This window comes from Balaenoptera physalus (genome assembly GCF_965194825.1).
Source record: "Balaenoptera physalus genome assembly, chromosome: 12".
Taxonomy (NCBI): Eukaryota; Metazoa; Chordata; class Mammalia; order Artiodactyla; family Balaenopteridae; genus Balaenoptera; species Balaenoptera physalus.
The window spans coordinates 26,495,116-26,516,174 of NC_138897.1; the positions used below are offsets into that span (position 1 = coordinate 26,495,116).

At 36.8% G+C, this 21,059-nt stretch overlaps 1 protein-coding gene across 5 annotated transcripts in view; it reads left to right on the plus strand.

The window, feature by feature from the left end:
* Positions 1-21,059, plus strand: part of SMAD2 (SMAD family member 2) — a 107,457-nt gene that overhangs the window by 15,418 nt on the left and 70,980 nt on the right. For all 5 annotated transcript variants that reach the window (XM_082416618.1, XM_082416620.1, XM_082416617.1 and 2 more), the window contains one exon: positions 11,765-12,053. In XM_082416618.1, coding sequence (XP_082272744.1) covers positions 11,818-12,053 — 236 coding nt within the window. In that variant the 5' untranslated portion in view covers positions 11,765-11,817. The remainder of the gene's footprint in view (positions 1-11,764; positions 12,054-21,059) is intronic.

Consider the following 21,059-nt stretch of genomic DNA (forward strand, 5'->3'; position numbering starts at 1 on the left):
ACATCGACAGCCCTCTGTGTTGCACCCCATCCTTTTGACAAAAGTTTGAGAGACCAAATAATGTGTTAGTGATACTGGGTAAAATAGGAACTCATATTTCCCTGGTGGGAATGACAATTAGTATAACCATGTTGATAGTATTTGGTAAAGTTGTATACGTGCATGTCCTACTATGCAGCATTTCAACTCCTTGGTATCCTAAGGCAGTGGTTTTCATATGTTTTTTTACAAACCTATGGTGGGAAATATGTTTTACATGAGACACAGACTGAATTAAAATTTTTGAAATAATTGAATATGCTCTGTTTTCTACTGTATTCTGTTTTCTATTTTTTTTCTTTTCTGTTCTTCTAAAAAAGATACTTCTCAGGATCAACTAAGTTGATTCATATTCATTAATGGTTCACAACCCTCAATTTAGAGAAATGGCAGAGGATAACATATGGTAAAATGTCTCTTTTAAGAATGTATGTGTGTGTGTGTGAGTGTGAGGTTGCAGTGTAAAATTGTATTTCTCGCTGTGGGGCTTCATTTTTGATCAAGAAGTTCAAAAGTTTCTGTCCTTAAAGAGCTCTCATATACGAATGAGAAGATATATGCCAGACTACTCATGGCAGCTTGTGAGAGTGGAAAATTGGAAACTAAAAGGAGACTAGACAGTGAACTGTGATAGAGTCATGTAATGGAGTGGTATATGACAGCTAAATGAATGCATTAGAGTTGAGGATTATATATTTATAATATATGCTGTATTATAACTGTCAGCATGGATAGTTATAATACTGAGTGAAAAAAGCAAAGTTACATGAGCAGTGTTTAAAAGTTTGACACACATTTATAAAATGTGCAAAACTTTATTGTATGGATACCATATGTATCAAAACCCTTTAATGACCATGGGGGAAAGTCAAGATAGTGACTCTCTGAGAAACAAGAGGGAGGAGAGTGGGATCATAAATGTGTTCATAGGAGACTTCAGCTATATCCATCTATCATGTCTTATTTCTTATATCTGATCAAATACTGCAAAATGCTGAGAGTTGACAGAGCTGGATGGGAGAGCCAAGGGTGTTTCAATATATTGATTTTTTTGTATGACTGAAATATTTATTTTTTTAAATAAACGTTCCAGCCACAGTAAAACCCAAGATGGAGGAATAAGCAAATTTAATGAGATGTGCAGAAAATTAGACAACTTATTGATGGGTATTAAGTCCAAAGTAAATGCAAATATCTCATTTTCATACACAGGAATACTCAATATCATAAATTAATATAAATTCATCGGACTTCCAAAGTGCTATAAGGTTTTGGTGGAATTTGACAAGCTCAAATTAAAATAACTAACATAAATTTGAAAAATGAGGGAGGGCTCACCTTGTAGGTATCAAAACTTGCTTGAAAGCAGTAGTAGTAGTAATAGTGTAGATATGAACAAGCATACCAATGAACCAGAATATAAAGTCCACAATCAGACATTTATTTATAGGGATTTGGTATGTGACAGGAGTGGCATTTTGAATTAGTAAAGAAAAGATAAGCTGTTTAATAAATGGTGCTGATAAAATAGGCTGTCCTTACAGGAGATATTTAGATTGCCATCTCAACCCTTAAAAAGAAATTCCTGATAAGTTAGACACCTAAATGTGAAAGGCAAATCTAAAATATCTACAAGAATATCTAGAGGGGGCAATATCTTTATAAAGTCAGGGTATTTCTTTGTGTCTCAGATTCCTCACTGGTAAATAATAGTACCCACTCCACTGGATTCTTATGAGAATTTAATGAGTTAATGCTTACCAGACTATTACACTAACATGTCATTGAGTAAGCACTCAATAAATATTTCCTACTGTATTTGGGTGCAGAAAGGGATTGTTTTAAAAAGAAGCAAAGTTGTGTCATAAAAGATTTTAGATTAAAATATAAATTTGTATATACTAAAAGACAATGTAAGAAAATGAAAACATTCTAAGGATTTGGAGATTTTTTTTGTAATACATATTCAGTGATAGGGTTTATATCAGAATAAAAACAGTACGCAAAGAACAGCAAGTTGAAGACTCTGCAAAGAAAATGAACCATAGTTTAATAAGACATGTAGAGAATGCTATTTGCAAAACTATTTTACAATTATTAATAACTTGAAGGTTTTATTTGCTAGTTCAGGATAATCAGACCTCTTACTTAACTGAAACTTTCCGGTGAGTAATCTTGGAATCCCAATTTTACTAAGGTATCACTTGATAAGCTTTCTTACCTAGCTGTAAAGATGGTCTTCCTATTCTGTTGAAACTTGTATTGTGTAAGTATCAGTTATAGCTGGAATTACAAACAGAGTTAGTATCTGAACTTATTTTTCAATTCTTGCAGATGTTGGGAAAACATTTCTAACTTTAGTAGAGAGCTTGCTGCCACACTATTGAAGGAAATCTGTATATTATGTAAATGACTCACATCTTGATAACTTGATCATAAATCTAATTTTCTTATTTTCTTACTCCATTTTGTCTTCAACTTGGAACATGGAGAAATCGATACCTTGTAAAAAACCTAAACTCAGTCTGTTTACATTTCAAAACTATTGGCTAAATATGATACCTTAGCTATTTAAAATGCTCAACTAATTAAAGTGTATTATCAGCATTACTGAAAAGTATTTTATTGCATAATTGAAAAATTCTCCAGGGATAATTAGCCAGGAGTCAGCCAGCCATGATTACTAAAACATGACACGTTAAGGCTGGTAACTTTAAATGAACACATAGTTCCAAAGTGGTCATAACTGCTCTTCTAAGACATGGGACATTGAAATCATGTGGCAATACTAGGTCATGAGGTTATTCAGATGACCCAGAATAGGCGTAAACTTTTCATGTTTTCATTTCCATGAAGAAAAAAATTTTTAAGATTTTATAGAAAGTTTTCAGATCCCCAAGAATACATCTTAACTCACAAGAAACATTTCTCCTAATAGAAGTCTAACAGAGAACCTGTTTACTCAGATTCTTCCTAACACTGGGAATCCCTTTCATTTTTGCTGCATATATAAAAGTTTAATTTTTATTCATTTTCCTAGGCTGACTTCTCATGGGTGGATTAATTAAACTAAAGTTATAGGCACTTTTAGATAGAGTCTTGTTATATTTGCTTGTTCTGTCAGTTTTTCGCAAGGAACAGGGATCCCTCGTGTAATGCAGGAAGAGTTTTGTTTTAAGGATAAAATCGGTGTGGGGCTGAAACAGCGCCCGGCGGAGCCCTCAGAATCCAAGCCTTCTCCACAGGACTAGCTCTGCCTTGCTTGGGCGTGCTCTCTTGCCCTGACTACCCTCTCTCCTGAGCCTCTGCTGTATTTTCTGCTGCTCCCTGGTTATGTGATGAACACAGTTACTTACGTAAAGCCATGTATTAATACTGACCTTGTAACCTTAGCCTTCCGATTTGCTTCTGTTTCTGTGTTCTGAATAGGGATTAGTGCATCATTCCACACTGCTCAGTTACATTGGTTAGTGGCTGTTATCCTCGAATCCTCCTTTTCCCTAAACTGTCCACATCCACTTGGCCAATAACATATGTGAATTGTTTCTGAAATCACTGAAGTAATACTAACATTAGCACTAACTTGTCTTCATTTTTTTAAACTGGGCTGCCTCACTCTCCCCTCTCTCCTACCACGTTGCTTCCTTGTACTCTGAGTTCTTGTAGTACCTACATTTTTTTTGATAACTCCTAAAACGTTTCCTGTCTCTTGAAAACCTGCTGAACTTTCTGCCTGGTATTCTCTCTCTCTTTCTCTTTCTCTTTATTCGCACTTCTGCTGTGTGTTGCTTTTGTGATACCTCTCCCTTCCAAAGGTTGAATTAATAAGCATGTTCTCTGTGCTTGGATAAGACTGTCACATGGTATTGAGGTTTATATAGCTGGCTCCACTAGAGCGTGCTTTGTGACACAAGAGTAGGAATTCAGCAGAGGTCAAAGGTAGCCAAATACAGCTTTTGCTGCCTGGTAGTTGCAAATGTCTACTTTGGTGGATTATTACATGTGTTTGATGTAGTTTTGTGTGTTTGCTTTATTTTGTCAAGTTGTAGTTTCATATACTATAGTATTTTTAAATTATAGTATTCACTATAGTGTACTATAATATATGGCATTTTTATATATACTTATTTATGTGTGTTATTATAGCATCTCCCACTCTAGACAGCTTAATGGTGCTACCTACTGTCAAGTTCTCGTTGCTGTTCTTTACTTACCTTACAGTTCCTAACTGGGCAAACCTCACTTTCCCACCATTTCCGCTGTATTGCTAAAGAAAGTCACATAATCCTGCTTTTTGGCTCCTTTCAGATTTTTAGCATCTAAACCACAGTTGGGCTATCAGGGGTGCCAGGGCAGCATTGTTATGTGGAATTCCAGAGATGTCCCTATAAAAGGGTTACCATGGCCAAATAAATTTGTGAAATTTGGCATGCTATATTACCTTGTGGGAGACCCTTGGGACAGTCTCCTGAATTGCGGTTGGGACCTGTTAATTGTTTTTCCCTTTTGAGGGGAATGAATATGATTATTAATTAGGTTGTGACCATTATTTTCTAGCAAACTGTACCAAGGCCTAAGTATCTTCAGTTTGGAAGACTATTTTTGAGAATGGTCTTTTGAGAATTCAAAGTCCTTTTTTGAGAATTACACGAACTTTTTTTTTTTTTTTTTTACGTAAATGTATACCTCTATTGCAGCAACCTTGCCACGGTTGCCCCAGATAAGTTTGTGATTGGATGTCATTTGGGCTCTCACTGTTTGTTCTCAAATAATAAAAAAAATCCCTCCCACATCCCCAGCCCTGTTCCCCAACATATACCTAGATGTGCTTGCAGAGGCTCACCTCCAAGCTGTGGGCAGACACTTGTTGGCTTACTTAACATCTTTGGTCAATTGCCACCTCCTCCCTTCTGAAACTTACAGTATGCGTTGGCATATTGAAGGTCTGATACGTTCTTAAATAAAGAAGTCCATTTAACTTTGCTTGTTTGAAACTTCTTAGTGTATTTGTTTAGATCCTTTTTAATTTTTTTGAATTGTAATTTACATTGGTAAATGCCCAAACTTTAAATTTTCAGTTCTGTGAGTTTTGATAATTGTGTACTCACATGTAATTACTTCTCAAAATAAGATAGAAAACAGTCGTATCACCCCAGAAAGGTATTTGTGCCTCGGACCAGGCATTTCTCTGTGTGTCCCTCGCCTTTCCTGAGACAGTCATTTGACTTCTGTCCCTGTATTAGTTTCCCCAGTTGTTGCAAGTCATAAGTGGAATCAGTATATATTTTGAGTGTCTTTTTCCCAGCATGATTTTTTTTTTAACATCTTTATTGGCGTATAATTGCTCTACAATGGTGTGTTAGTTTCTGCTGTATAACAACGTGAATCAGCCATACCTATACACATATATCCCCATACCCCCTCCCTCTTGCGTCTCCCTCCCTCCCACCCTCCCTATCCCACCCCTCTAGGTGGTCACAAAGCACCGACCAGCATGATACTTTTGAGATTCGTCCATGTTGTGAAGTGTATAAGTAGCTCACTCATTTTTGTTCCTGAGCAGTATTCCATTGTATGAATATACCACAATTGTTTGTTTTATTTTTTTCAGTTTTCCTGAGATTTGGGCTCTTTCCAGTTTGGGGCCATTATGAGTATGGCTACTATGAACATTCTTGTATAAGTCTTTTTTTGTGAACTTAAGTTTTCATTTTTCTTGAATATGTCTAGGAGTGGAATTGTGATATAGGGTAGATGTATGTTTAACTTTTTAGGAACTTGCCTGTTTTCCAAAGGCACTGTACCATTCATTTTACGCTCACATCAACAGGGTATGAGCATTTCCAGTTGCTGCATATGTCAGGCTGAATAATGGTCCCCAAAGACATCCAGGTCCTAGTCCCCAGAACCAGTGAATATTATTTATATGGCAAAAGGGACTTTCCAGATGTGGTTAAGGATCTTGAGATGGGGAGATTATTGTGTAATATCTGGGTGAGCCCAAAATGTAATCACAAGTGTCCTTATAAGAGGGCAGATAGAGGGAGGTTTGACCTGAGATGGAGAAGGCAGTATGACAATGCAAGCAGAGATTGGAGTGATGTGCTTTGAAGATGGAGGAATGGGGCATAAGCCAAGGAATATGGGAGGCCACTAAAAGCTGAAAAAGGCAAGGAAGCAAATTCTCCCGTCAGACCCTCTGGAAGGAAACAGTCCTGAGTATACTTTGACTTTCTTTAATTCATTGAAACTCATTTTGGTAAATCTGTGGTGGTTTAAAGCACTGAGTTTGTGATAATTTGTTACAACAGCAATAGGAAACTAATATATTCTACATCTTCACCAACATTTGACAGTGTCAGAATATTTTTAAACCATTCTAGATGGTGTGAAATGCATTGTGGTTTTAATTTGCATTTTCCTGAAGATTGTTGATATTAAACACCTCCTAATGTGCTTATTGGCCATTCCTGTATCCTCTTTCATGCAATATCTGTAATTTGTCTTTTGCCTATTTTTTAAAAAATGGAGTTCACTTTTTTCTTTGACTTGCAGTTCTTTATGTATTCTGTATAGTAGCCCTTTATCTCAAATATTTATAGCAAATATTTTTTCTCTAGTCTGTGACTTACTCGTTCTTTAATGGTGTCTTTTGGTAAGCAGGCATTTAAGTTTTGATGAGGTTTGTGTTATTTATATTTCTTTTGTGGTTAGTGCTTTTTATGTCTTAAGGACATAAAAGTATTTTGAGTTTTCCTCTAAGAGTTAAGATTTTGCTTTCCTATTGAGGATGGTATAAGATAGTGCTTGAGGCTTACTATTTTCCATATTTTTGAAAAGCTGTCGAAAAAATGTTGAAAATAGATTGACTTGGCGCCTTGGTAGAAAATGAGTTGACTGTATATGTATGGGTCTATTTCTGGACACTCTTCTATTTCACTATCTTTATTTTTCTCATGCCCACTCTATACTCTTGATTACTAAGGTTTTTTCAGTTGAGTCTTGAAATAAGGTGGTATAAGTCCTCAAAAATCCTTTTTCTTTTTTCAAGATTGGTTTTATTATTCTAGATCTCTTTTGTTTCCATAGGAATTTTAGCATCAGCATATCAGTTTCTTTTTTAAAAATCCTGCTGGAATTTCAGCAGGGATTACATTTATATATCAAACTGGGAAGAATGGACATTTAAATAATATTGAGTCTTCTAGTCTATGAACATGGTCTCTCTTCATTTCAGTCTTCTTTCATTTACCTTAGCAATATTTTGCAGTTCTTAGTATAGAGGTCTTGAGTATCTTTCTTCAGATTGACCTATAGGTTTTTTTGTTGTTGTTGCAGTTTTAACTGGTATTTCTTTAAATTTCATTTTCCATTTGTTCTTTGCTTGTATGTAGAGATACGCTTAATTTTGTATGTTGACCTTCTATCATGAAACCTTGTGAAATTCACTTCCTAATCTTACTAGTGTTTTTGTAGGTTCTGTGCAGTTTCCAATGGAGACAGTCATATCACCAGAGAATATACTTCTTTCTTTCCAATCTTTATGCCTTTTATTTCTTTCTTGCCTTATTGTGCTGGCTGGAACATTCAGTGTGTTATTGAATAGAAATGGTGACAGTGGACATCCTTGTCTTATTCTCACTTGTAAGGGAAAGGGACTTAATGTTTCATCATTAGATATGTTGCTAGCTTTAGGTTTTTCATAGATGTCGTTTTCCAGAATGAAGAACTTCTTCCCCTTTTCTATTTCTAGTTCTCTGAGAGTTTTTAATCATGGATAGATACTAAATTAACATTGTCAAATGCTTTTTTTTTTCCTGCATCAGTTAAGAGAATCATAAGGATTTTCTCCTGTATACTGTAAATGAGGTGCTTGTTTTTTTTAACTGTTAAACCAGTTTTGCTCCTTGGGATAAACCCCACTTGGTGATGATGTATTATTTTTTCTACATATGTTACTGGGTGTGATTTGCTAATATTTTGTTAAGGATTTTTCCTTCTAGTAGTAGCAGACCTTTGCTTTGTATTAGTGCAGGATCTTGGGCCAAAGACAGTTTCTTGCTCCTGGCCCGTTGTCATATCGATAGCTTTGCTTTCTATTCATTCCTTAGCATCAGGGTATGTTTGTCTGCCACTGGTGGTGGCAGTGTTTCCTGCCTTCCTCTAAGGGTAGACTGTGGTTATGTTACATGGTGAAAGGCTTGTTTGTATGTGGGAGTGGGGCAAATAGGTTCTGCTCCCCCCACCCTCCCAAGTAGTACACAGCTTTTGCTTTACTCTTCCCTTTCAGGCAGGGAAACTTTCCTTGGGCCCTGGGTGTGGGAGGCTTTCCTGCATCTCCTCTCCTGGTTGAAGGCTTTTGCTTCATGTTAGGTGCCACTTAAAGGGGAGGAGCTCTCTCCCTTCTCTTGCCCCATGCCATTCTTTTTCAAGAGAACTCATTTGCGAGCCTTTGAAAAGAGCTTGTGAATGAGTGCAGATTCCCCTTTTGTCTGGGTTTTCCAGGGATTCTTAACTGCCATTCTAGCTGACACTCAGCCATTATCTTTATTTTTATCTTTAATATTCAGCAGATTGACTACTGTATGTTTCCTTTCCGTCTGTGGGTTGATATCTGCCATCATGTTTGAAATGTTTTTGGCCATTATCTCTTCTTAAGCTTTTTCTGCCCCATTCTCTCTTTCATCTCCTTCTGGGACCCCAATTACACTCCACTTAAACCCCAATTGACATTTGGTCTTGGATGTTCTGGGATTTTTTCCACACTTTTTTTTTCTCTTCATGTTTCAATCTGGACATTTTAATTTGGCCTGTCTTCACATTCAGAGCTTATTTCTGTCTGTTTTTAAATCCATCTAAAGAAATCTTTAATTTCTGATATTGTATTTTTCATTTTTAATGTTTCCCTGTGATCTTTTTTTTATAGCTTCAATGTCTGTGATTAAATTCTCCATTTCATTATTCATGTCGTCTTTCTTTTGCATCAGTTTTCATCATAGTTATTTTAAAGTATGTCTGATAATCCCCAAATCTAGGCCCTCTCTGATCTGATTATATTAGTACTTTCATCTTTTGACTTTGGTTTGCTACTCTCTCTGTCTTGTAATTTTTGATTGAATGCTGAATGTTTGTGTAAAATCAGTACAGGTTGAAGTATATATTATCTACTTCCCCAAAATGGCCCATCATTTCTTGTGGGGCTAAGTCAACAAGATGTGTGCATAGTCAGCTAGTTCTGGGCTTATTTGCAACTTTATTTTGATTAATTCAAGTGTTTTGAGAGTAGGATTAAGACTTTACTTTCTGCAGTATTTGTTGTCTTAGTGTAATTTCAGTTATCTCTTTATGCTTTGTATCTGAGCCATCAGCTTTCTGAACCGTGGGTGATTTCTCTGCTTTACAGCCTAGCTGCTGGTTTCCTGGTCATTCTGGAGTTCTTTTTGCTCTCTAGTCTTACCCCAGGTTTTTGTGCCTAGTGAGATCTCTCTGTATGAGTAATACCTTCCAGTGCTTTCTCTCAGCAATCCTTTCCTACCCCAGCCTTGGTAGTTCAATTTCCAGAGTATCTGCATGGAAGTTTCTGTCTCAGCTCTCTTGTCCCACCTCCGCCCTTGGCAGCTGAATGTCTGGAGTCTCTTGGATTGATTTCTCTCACATCTCACCACCCCCCCCCCCCCCACCGCGCCCCCAACCACCTCCTCAGGGCATTTGAGGAAGACCCTAAGCTTCTTAGGCTATCTCTTAGCTTTCCTGCCCTGTCTTCCAACCTTTGCCATATTTTGGCCAGCTTGGTGCAGATCTGTGGGATTGAGTGGTTGAGTGGTACAGACTTGCTCTGTGGAATCCTTGGAATTCTAACATGTCTTGTCAGCCTACACGTTACTGTTAAAATGTACTAAAATTTAGGCTGATTTCTCCTTACCTTCACTGTGGTGGGATTATTCCTCCTTAGCCACTCCACCAGGAAAGAGACCATCTGTGGGCTCCTCTTCTATCAAGACTCAAAACTTTCTGGAATTTAGTTTCACTTAGGTTACTTTGCATCTTAAACTTTCTGATGGGTTCAGAAAAACCATGATTTTATAGCTTTTCTGTCTTGTTTTGATAGTTAGGGTGAAAGTGATGGTCTACTGTGACTCTATACCTCCTGATTAGAAGTGGAACGCCTTCATGGAATACTTCCTGATTTATAATCTGGCAAATACCTGATAAAGTTTGTTATTTCACTTCACCCTACTTGATTTTCTACCGTATTTCTCAGAGCTAGTTTTCGAAATGTTTTCCATTCTTCTCAAATCTGAACTCTCCAGTTCTGTCCTCAAGGGTAAATTATCTTATCTCTTACTTTGAGATTAAAGCCATTGACATTAAATTTTAATTGGGCTGGTGGAGGGTGTGGGAAGAATTTGTAGTAGGTGCTTAGAAAACTAGGCAAATGAAAAACTAACATAATTAGCTCTGGGGAAAGGAAAGAGTTGTATAAAAAGGGAAACATGATTATACAGTAGTTAACTACTAATCTCATCAGGTACAAAACTACCTGGGAGATAATTATTTTTAAGGTTGGAGGAAAGCAAGTGGTTGTGGTGTAAATCCTCATTTTCTGTAGAAAAATCGATAGGTATATCTAAACTTGCTATTTCAAGGGATACCATTACTGAGGTATAAATAGCAAGAATAAAAGTTAAAAGATTCTCTTGGTGTGAGAAGAGGAGCTATACTTGACTTTACTCCCTATGCATGTTGTTACTTAGATATAAATGAAAATATTTTTTAAAAGAGGTTTAATTAAAAGTCTTCTCAAGGGGTGGTAAAAGTGAACCAAATCTTTTTTTCACAGACTCTCTTTACCTTTATTTCTTTATTTTTATATTTTTTAACTTTTTTTTTTTTCTTTGGCTGCGTTGGGTCTTTGTTGCTGCGCGTGGGCTTTCTCTAGTTGTGGCGAGTGGGGGCTACTCTTCGTTGCAGTGTACGGGCTTCTCAGTACGGTGGCTTCTCTTGTTGCAGAGCTCAGTACGGTGGCTTCTCTTGTTGCAGAGCATGGGCTCTAGGTGCGCAAGCGTCAGTAGTTGTGGCGCACGGGTTTAGTTGCTCCGCGGCATGTGGGATCTTCCCGGACTCAGGGCTCGAACCCGTGTCCCCTGCATTTGCAGGCAGATTCTTAACCACTGCACCACCGGGGAAGTCCCTATGTCTTTATTCTTCTTGTTTACTTCACACTTCATGCCTTTTCCCTTGTTATAACTTTACATTTTACTTTATGATACTTGGTTATGAAACTTTAAAACTTTGGGGATATTGAGCTTGTAAATTTTTAAAAGTATTTTTGTTACGTGTTTTGAGAATAGATTGAAATTCTAAAAAGTGAGGAAAACTTTCTTTTGGTGAAGATATTTTATTGATACTATTAAAAGTTAAAAATAAAGTAGTATGGGTAGTGATAAACTTGTCCAGTGTTGATAAAGATAAAAGATTTTACTTGCAAAATTATTATATTTGTCTACTTATAACACGGTCTTGTTTTTAGAAGGATTTGTTTCCACAGTTCATTTAAATTAGTAAAGTCATTTTCAGGGGTGAAAAAGATAACTTCTGAATGTCTGTTGTGAAAGAAATAATTTGAATTTCTATTGCATTCTGTAATTTGCTTTTGATACTGTGTTGAAACAAGTAGTTGATTGTAAAGTTAGCCTCTAAATTATCCTTTCCATATCTTTTCTAGGTTAGATTAAGGAGGATATTTTCTTAGAGTGGATCGCTGCCTTTGGTAAGAACATGTCGTCCATCTTGCCATTCACTCCACCAGTTGTGAAGAGACTGCTGGGATGGAAAAAATCAGCTGGTGGATCTGGAGGAGCAGGTGGTGGAGAGCAGAACGGACAGGAAGAAAAGTGGTGTGAGAAAGCAGTTAAAAGTTTGGTGAAGAAGCTAAAGAAAACAGGACGATTAGATGAGCTTGAGAAAGCCATCACCACTCAAAATTGTAATACTAAATGTGTTACCATACCAAGGTAAGTGTTGTTAGATCAGGAATTTGATGGCCATACTGTTGAAAATTGCTTAAAGGAATCTGAAGGGAAGTTATTGAAATTTTGTTACTTTCAAGTGACCTGTCAATAGTGATTTTTAAAATATGACAGCTATTTTTAACCTGTCATATTAATTTTGTTTGACTCGTTAAGACTTGTTTATTTTACAAAGCATTTTCTTGAACAGTGAGAAGGTTTAATCAAGCAAAATAAAATACTTAGATTGTATTTTTATCTTCACTGTCTTTATTTACCTTCATTGCCTAAATGCTTCATTGTATGTTATCCTAATTTCTGTGATTGAATGACATTTGAATAAAGATTCAAAGATTTTTCTATCATTAGTGCCGTAGTGACTGACAGTTTTCTTCTCCCTTGGTCAGAACTTCAGTAAGGAGTTAACAGAGGCTGCTAACATTGTGATGAATTTTATATAGTTTTTGCTTGAGTTGCAGCATTACTTCTAACAAAGAACGGTATGTGAGACAGCTTCCTAGGTGTCATAGGTAGTCAGAACCTGTCTTGAAGACCTACCTCTTGTATTAGAAGGACCTATTACTTAAGAGGTTGAAGTTTTATTAGTGTAAATTTAATCATTTACAGATCAGTACCACTGTCAGAAATACTGTTTTTTAAAATAAAGTAGCAAGTGGTTTTTAAGTGTTGTAATGTGTACTACTATAGTTGTGCACATTACAGGGTTTGCGGGAGTGTTAGTTTATAGCATTTTCTAAAAATGATTGTTTTCGGTGTCATACACATAGGCTAGCATATGGCACGTAAAACCATTCTACTTGACACGTTTCTAATGAGTTTTGGGAAATACACTCTGGATGCTTGTTGATAATAGATCCTAATAACACCAGCCTGTCTGCTTGCAAATACTAACAGTAGAAGGTTTCCTCCCTTGTTTGGTAGGTTAATTATCCATTTCTTTTACCTCACTTGTTTCATGTATTTCTTAAATAAGAGTCACTTTTCCTGGTTTATTCTTTCGTTTTAGAAGTGTTTATGAATGCCTGCTGTGTACAAGGCACTGGTTTTAAGCACATGGGATAGATACAGTATGAACAAAACTCACAGTTCCTGCCCTCCTCAGGGATAGATGTACACAGTAAACAAGTGGACAATTAATCTAATTTGAGATGGTAATGAGTACAAAGAAAACGACGACTGAGGGGTAAAACTGCTTTGGATGGGATTGTGACACTTAAGCTGAGCTTTGAGAAGTAGCAGCTAGCTGAGGGAGGTCTTCTAGGCAGAGGAAGGAGTGAGTGTAAAGATGCCAAGTCAGGACATAGCTTCTTGTATTGGAGGACTTAACTGTATCGCAGTAGAGACGGAGTGATACAAAATGAGTACAAAACTTGGAAAGGGTCAGATCGTAGAGGGCATCGTAGGGCAGTTTGAATTTTAGTGTCAGTGTAATAGAAAGCAAATAAGATTTTTAAGTGGATTTTCAGATTTTAATCCATTTTTAAAGAATTTTTTACATTTATATTTTTACAAAGATCATTCTGGCTGCCGGACACACGTGGTTGGGGCTGGGGGTGGGTAGTGGTGTAGTGGTGTGTGTGTGCACGTGTGTGTGTAGTAGACTGGTATGGTATAGTGGTCTGCAAGTGGGGAAATCAGGAGGCTATTGAAGCAGTCCAAAATAGAGATGCCAGAGGTTGGGCTGGCATGGAGGCTGTGCTGCCACCGGAAGTGGATGGATTTGGTTGGAAGTTGAACTGACAGGACTTGCTGATGAATTGGTTAAGAATAAGTCAAGTTTTTTGTGTTCATTTTTCATTGTATAGTGCCTGGTATTTCAGTTCAGTAAACATTTATAAACATACAGTCTTTGCTCGTGAGTTGCTTACTTCCTAGTAAGGGAGGTAAACTTTAAAAAATAAGAAAGATAATTTCATAATGTGCAGGAGGTGTTCTGAAAGCTGTATGCTTAGGGAGCTGTGTCCAAAGTGGGGACCCTTCCCTCCTCTGTGGCTTGTGGAAAATTTCCTCCTGGAGAAAGATTGGTGCCTGAGTTGGGTGGAGGTAAAGGAGGAATTTAGTCAGGAGAAACTCCATTCATCCAGAGTGACCCTGGGGTGTTGAGAGGACTGGTGATGGGGGTCCTGGGAGTGTCAGGTGGGAGGTGGGATATGGCAGGACTCAGAGGCTGTGTAGTAGTGAGGAAGCACCACATCCTGCGCTGGGGGGTTCACACTGAACATGAGTGTGATTGGGGTGATGGGGGAGTTGTCAAAGAGTCTTAGGTAAAGAAATGAGGAAAATGGTTGTGAGACTGTCAAGAGTGGAGACAGGGAGACCAGTTAGTATGTTTTCTCCTCATCCAAGGGAAGACAGGGGGCCATGCTATTGCACAGCTTCATCTAGGGCTCCGGTGCCAGTGCAGTGAGGTTGTTGGCAGAACAGAACTGAGAGGAGAGTCATGCAGTCCTGTCTCTTAAGGAGATACAGTAGGAAGCAGCCTCATGATTGAAATGTATAGACCTTCTATTTAAACTGTGGAAGTCCCTTTAGTCGAATTTCTTTTCCTTATTTTCCAGTCTTCGTTTTACAGTCTAGTTTTTAGAGATTTTTTTTTTCATATTCTAGGGCTTTTTCATGATTTAAAGATTTTTTTTCCCCGCACTTTTACCTGAGTAATGAAAGTGAAGTGGTGCTTGTCCAGTATCTTGTTTTTCACTCTTTAAAAGTTCCTTGAAGCTTAGGAACTTGATTGTCTAATTTGGTGGTCTTTTTTTTCTAATATTTCAAGAAATGTAGATTTGTTAATATTGGCTGTTTATCAAAAAACTTAAGTTTCTTGCACTATATTTTGGAGCCATATATTTTATAAAGTTTGTTTTTAATAATAGAACAGTTATATTGTGTCAGATTATTAGTCATCTCTTAACTACTAAATGTATTTAAACATTCAGTCAATTCTTAATTATATAGACTGTAAAAGGTGGGGAATGGGTGTGGAAAGGGTCCATTATGGAGGAATCTGAACCATAGCTTAAACAAAATTATTTAAAATGTAATACATGGTGGATTTACTGTAAGCTTATTAACTTAAAATTGCAAATAAGTTGTCAATAAAATACCTTAAGGTATTGATGTATTCATCATGTATTAATGAACATGAAACATGAATTACTTAATTTTTTAAAATGACAAATGTTTTCTGTTAAAAAAAACCTGTTTCATTGACTCTTCTTAACAGTTTCCTTTCCTCCAACCCCCATCTTCTAATGTTAGAGTGGGACTAAATTGCAGATAGAAACATAGTCCTGACTTTATGTCCCCCCGATCCCCCTCACATAATTAACTCTGCCTTCATCGCTTTGTCTCTGAAGGGATAGAAGCTACTACCCATATGTGTCACTGCTTCCTTCTTACTGTTTTATGTGGTGACACAAAGTGATTCATGGGTAGATCTTAACCTATTAAGCTACAATGAGCTGAATAGTATAAAGTTTCATGAAGCTTTTCCATCTCAATTTTTTGAGACTAACAAATGGAGGACAACTCAGTCATAAAATCAGAATGGCAATTGATATTTAGGTAATGAATCAGTCAGAAGAAGAAAAAATGACTTACAGTGCATTTAATCTACAGTAAAGCAAAATCCAAACAGCAGTGGGGATGGAGAGCTTGTAAAGTTTAAAACAAGTGGCTGTGAGGTCTGAAATGCCAATTTGATAATATCCATTGTACATAAATGTGTAAGAATGAAGAATTTATTTTCATAAACATAAATTATAAGGGCTTTCCTAAGGTGGTACTTTGACCATATAATTACATTTTGATCTTTCATCTTAAGGAAATAATCAGGAATATGGTCCAAGATTTCTGGTGTTCATTTCAGCATTGTTTATAATAGCAAAGAATTAGAGAAACCCAATCCTAACCCACAGTTTCCTTAACTCTAATAATAAAGGAAACTTACCCAACTCATTTTATACCAGAATTGAAAATGAATAGTAAAAGTAAAGTTTATATCAATCTTACTCATAAAAACAAATGTAAAAATTATAAATGAAAAAGCTTGAATTATAAAAACAAAACCACAAAATCATGACTAGGTAAGGTTTATTGCAGGAATGCTAGTATGATTCACCTACAGGAAATCCATTAATATAAGATACTCTGTGTTTATATTTATGAACACTCTGATCTTGGTGGATCTAGAAAGAGCTTTCTATAAAATTCAGTATTCATGTTAACAAATTAGAAATAGGAATTTTCTTAACTTGATAAAGCAGTACTTCCAAAAATGTTAACACTTAATCTTGAAACTTTAGAGAAATACATCAAATTGTTAATAGTGATTATTTATGGATTACCTAAAAAAAGAAATGTCCTGTAATTTTTCCCTAATATTTATCTATGAAAGTATGTTTTACTTTTGCAGTCAGCATAATTAAATGTTTTTTTTTATGGTTTGTTTTACTTTATTATTTTTTTAATAATTTTTAAAAATTTATTTTTATTTATTTTTTGGCTGCGTTGGGTCTTTGTTGCTGCGCGCGGGCTTTCTGTAGTTGTGGTGAGCCAGGGCTACTCTTTGTCGCGGTGTGTGGGCTTCTCATTGCGGTGGCTTCTCTTGTTGCGGGGCACGGGCTCTAGGCGTGCGGGCTTCAGTAGTTGTGGTTCACAGGCTTAGTTGCTCCGCGGCATGTGGGATCTTCCCGGACCAGGGCTCGAACCTGTGTCCCTTTCATTGGCAGGCAGATTCTTAACCACTGCACCAGCAGGGAAGCCCAATGAGATGTTTAAAAATAACTTTTGGGCAATACTTAGACTATTCTTGGCTTCGCTTTTTTTACCCTTTAAATTAAGTCAATTTTTCTGTTAAAGGGCAATTATATTTTCATTTTCTTAACATTCTAATAAATGTATTTATATTTTTTCCTTCAAAAAGTATGTTCCTTAAAACAAAGTAGTATATGTACATGATTCCAAATTCAAACACAGATTATACAGTGGAAAAATGTGTCCCTCCCCCTCTTGTTGTCACCCATCTCCTCACCCAGTTGTATTACTAGTGTCTTATATATCCTTACAGGATATGTTTCTTGTTAATGCTGTTACTAACATTTGGATTTTGTTTTTCATCTTCTAAATTTTTAAATATCAGAGTAATTGAAATAAACTTTATGCAGATTGTCAACTTTTATTTTTGATTTTGTATTACTACCCTTTTACTTCTCTGGATAACCCAGGAAGAATTAAAGAGAAGTCTTTTAAAACCAAACTATAGTATCCTTCAGTTCTTCTTAAATTAGTGCTTTTTTGTTATTTCAGAAGGGAATAATTCTCTCTCCCTCGTTCACACATAGATATAGACTGTGTGTGTGAGGGTGTGTGTGTATGAGATAATATATATGGAATACTATGACAGAAAGAACTCTGAAGTTTGATGACTTGTTTTTGAGTCAGCTTCTTCAGTACTGATGAATGTGAATCCTGAGGCATGTGATTATACTTTTGACTGTTTCTTCATCTGTGAAACGGGTGGTACTATTTGAGTTCTTTCACAGTACTATTTTTGGGTCCTTTGAAATAATGTTCAGTTTAGTTTGTAAGCTATAAAGCACTACAGCCATGAGTATGATTTGTTTGAAATATTCACAGATATTCCATGTCTTCATTTTCCTTCCAGGTTTTCTAAAAGAACTCACATTAAATTGTATTGTCTATCTTTGCTTAGTTAACATTTCTGCCAGACAACTATCATAATTTAGTATAACATTTATTTATAAAATCAATTCATCAAAACAATGAAACATTTTATAAATGCAAACTAGAACTTTGAGATTATCAGCCTCAGCATCCAACTTGTCATTTTCTTTCTATATGTTCTGTGTATAAGTTGTGAAGGCGCTTGTAATGAGCACTTCACTATGGTCCTGTGAAACACAATTTGAAAGACACTTTGCTAAGACCCTTAACCTTCATCTGGTGCCTACATTTACAGTTCTTTTTTATTGAGGGAGCTCATGCTCTAGGACCCTGGTATTCAGAGCCCTTTTGTGTATATGATATATTCTTCCGTAGGGCATTTTTATCATTTACCTGATCAGGGAAAACATCCACCTGCCCTAGGACCTAGGTTCCTTTATAAAATTATAGGATTATTACCCAGATTAATTAATATCTATAATTTTAAATTTAACGCTCGATGCAACAAGCGTCATCCCCACTTTTCTTGTCCCATTCACGTAACGTATTGGCTTTAAAGAATTCATTTCTCAACTTAGAATCAACCTAGCTAAAATAATAAGCATTTAAAAAATTATAACCATCTTTTATTTTCTCAGCATCTTTGGTATCTTTCCAGTCTTATCTGGAACCATTCCAGCTTGCCCAGACTATGTGACTAACCATATTCTAGGAAGATCATTATTATTGGGGACAACATTGAACTATATTGTTTGCTCCTTCTCCTGCCTGTCTTGTAGTAGAGTGTTTCCAGGCCTATGTCGTCCCCGCTGGTGAAACGAGTAAATGTACCACTACCATCTAAGGCAGGGGTCCCCAACTCCCGGGCCATGGACTGGTACCGGTCCATGGCCTGTTAGGAACCGGGCCGCACAGCAGGAGGTGAGCGGCGGGCGAGTGAGCGAAGCTTCATCTGTATTTACAGCTGCTCCCCGTTGCTCGTGTTACCGCCTGAGCTCCGCCTCCTGTCAGATCAGCGGCGGCATTAGATTTTCATAGGAGCGGGAACCCTACTGTGAACTGCGCCTGTAAGGTATGTAGGTTGTGTGCTCCTTATGAGAACCTAATGCCTGATGATCTGAGGTGGGGCTGAGGCGGTGCTGGGGAGCGGCTGCAAATACAAATTATCATTAGCAGAGAGGTTTGACTGCACAGAGACCATAATAAATTGCTTGCAGACTCATATCAAAACCCTATCAGTGAGTGTCAAGTGAAAACAAGCTCAGGGCTCCCACTGATTCTGCATTACGGTGAGTTGTATAATTATTTCGTTTTATATTACAGTGTAACAATAATAGAAATAAAGTGCACAATAAGCGTAATGCGCTTGAATCATCCTGAAAACAGCTCCCCCACCCCCCCACCCCGGTCTGTGGGAAAATTGTCTTCCACACAGTGGTCCCTGGTGCCAAAAAGGTTGGGGACCACTGATCTAAGGGACCTGAAATTGACAGTACCACACATAGACTGTGAAGATGGAAACTAGTAGTAAAACACCAGTTTAGGATATTCTTCAATCTTGTGTTAAATCTTACCTGGTAATTGGACTGAAATGACTGGGTCCACATGTCTCTTATGCTCTGTTCTTTACATTCTTTTTGTTTTTCCTCTTTCAGTTCGGATATTTTCTATTGACCTAAGTTTGAGTTTACTGCTCCGATTTTCTGCTATGTTCAGTCTTCTGTTAAACATATTCAATAAGTTCTTAATTTAAAATACTATATTTTTCATTTTCAGTATGTTCCTTTGATATTATAGATTCTGAATCTCTATTGAAATTCTTCACCTGTTTTTTCTATTTTCCTGAATTTTCTTTAATATATTTATAGTAGTTATTTTATAGTCCCTGTCATCTCTAATATCTGGATCATCTTTAGGTCTGCTTCTGTTATTGTCTGTTCATTCTTTTGATTATCATCACATTTTCCTGCCTCTTCATGTGCTGTGTAATTTTGATTGTACGCCATATATTGCATACAAGAGAATTATAGATGCTGCAAATGATGCTTTCCCCTGTCAGGTAGATAGGCTGGATCACCTTAATCTTCTCAGGGATTGAGCTGGATTGAGGCTTGGTTGCCATTTTAATTTGATTTAGTCTACACTGGCACGTACCTTTTCTGCAAATAAGATTCTCCTGGGATTTTGCTTAAAAGCCTGGCAGGTCTCTGTCATCCACTCCCTCAAACGCTGTGGGAGATTCACTTCTACTCTTCTTCCATAGTTTGAGTTTGGCTCTTGAGCCTCCTGATGCTTGCATTTTTAAAATCAGGCAGATGTCTTTGAGGAAGGAGAATCTTGTGATTGTCAAAAGTTTGACTGTGTTATTTTCTTCAGTAGAGTTTTTCTTCCCAGACCGAGCCTGATGCTCAGCCTGTACGTAGAATCTGCAGGTGACCCCAGGGAAGGAAATGACAGACAATTGTCAGTTCACCAGAAAGTGTTCTCTCTTCTTGCAGTCTTTGTTCATTTGGATCTCATTACTTTAATAGCTCTCCATTGTCTTTGAATTAAGTATTTTTTGTTATTTTTTCCCCCCTAGTTGTTGCAGTAGGGAACATTAGCCTGCTATGACCTGCTTATGTCTTACCTGGAAGCAAAATTGTAACAGCTTTTGAAAGTGGGACTCTTCTGATATTTATTCAGAGACCCGAAATCTGAGAACAACTGATTGCAAGTAACCTACACTGAGAATTGATGTGCTATACCATTCATGCAGGACTATATATATATATATACACACACACACACACATATACACATATACATATATATATACATATATATACATATATATATATATATATATAAAATCTATTTGGGTGTGACTAGAACAGCCATGGGGTCTTTTTGAAATTTAATGCAGAAAGGAGGAAAACAGTTTGACAGGAGCTTGCGTGAGGGTAATGATATGGGAAGACTCAACAAATCCAGCTTTTTAAATAAGCTGTCTATATTCTCCTTTTGAAAACTTGGGAATCCAAATTTAGTGGTGCTGGGGACAGGTAGACTATATGGGGAGAATGGAGGAATGTTACATCTGCATGAAGTATGTAGCATTTTAACAGAACTTTTTTTCTAAACAGAAACCATCTGACCATATACCTGTTAAATTATCCAATGATGCTTTATTTCCAAAGAGACAATTTTATTACAACTAGAGTCTTCTTCTGTTACCATCACATTTTTTTCCCTTGAACTGTTAGTTTAATCTCTGTTCTCAAAATCCAACATTACTTTAGCTTTGCTTTTGGGTTATTATGGGAAGCA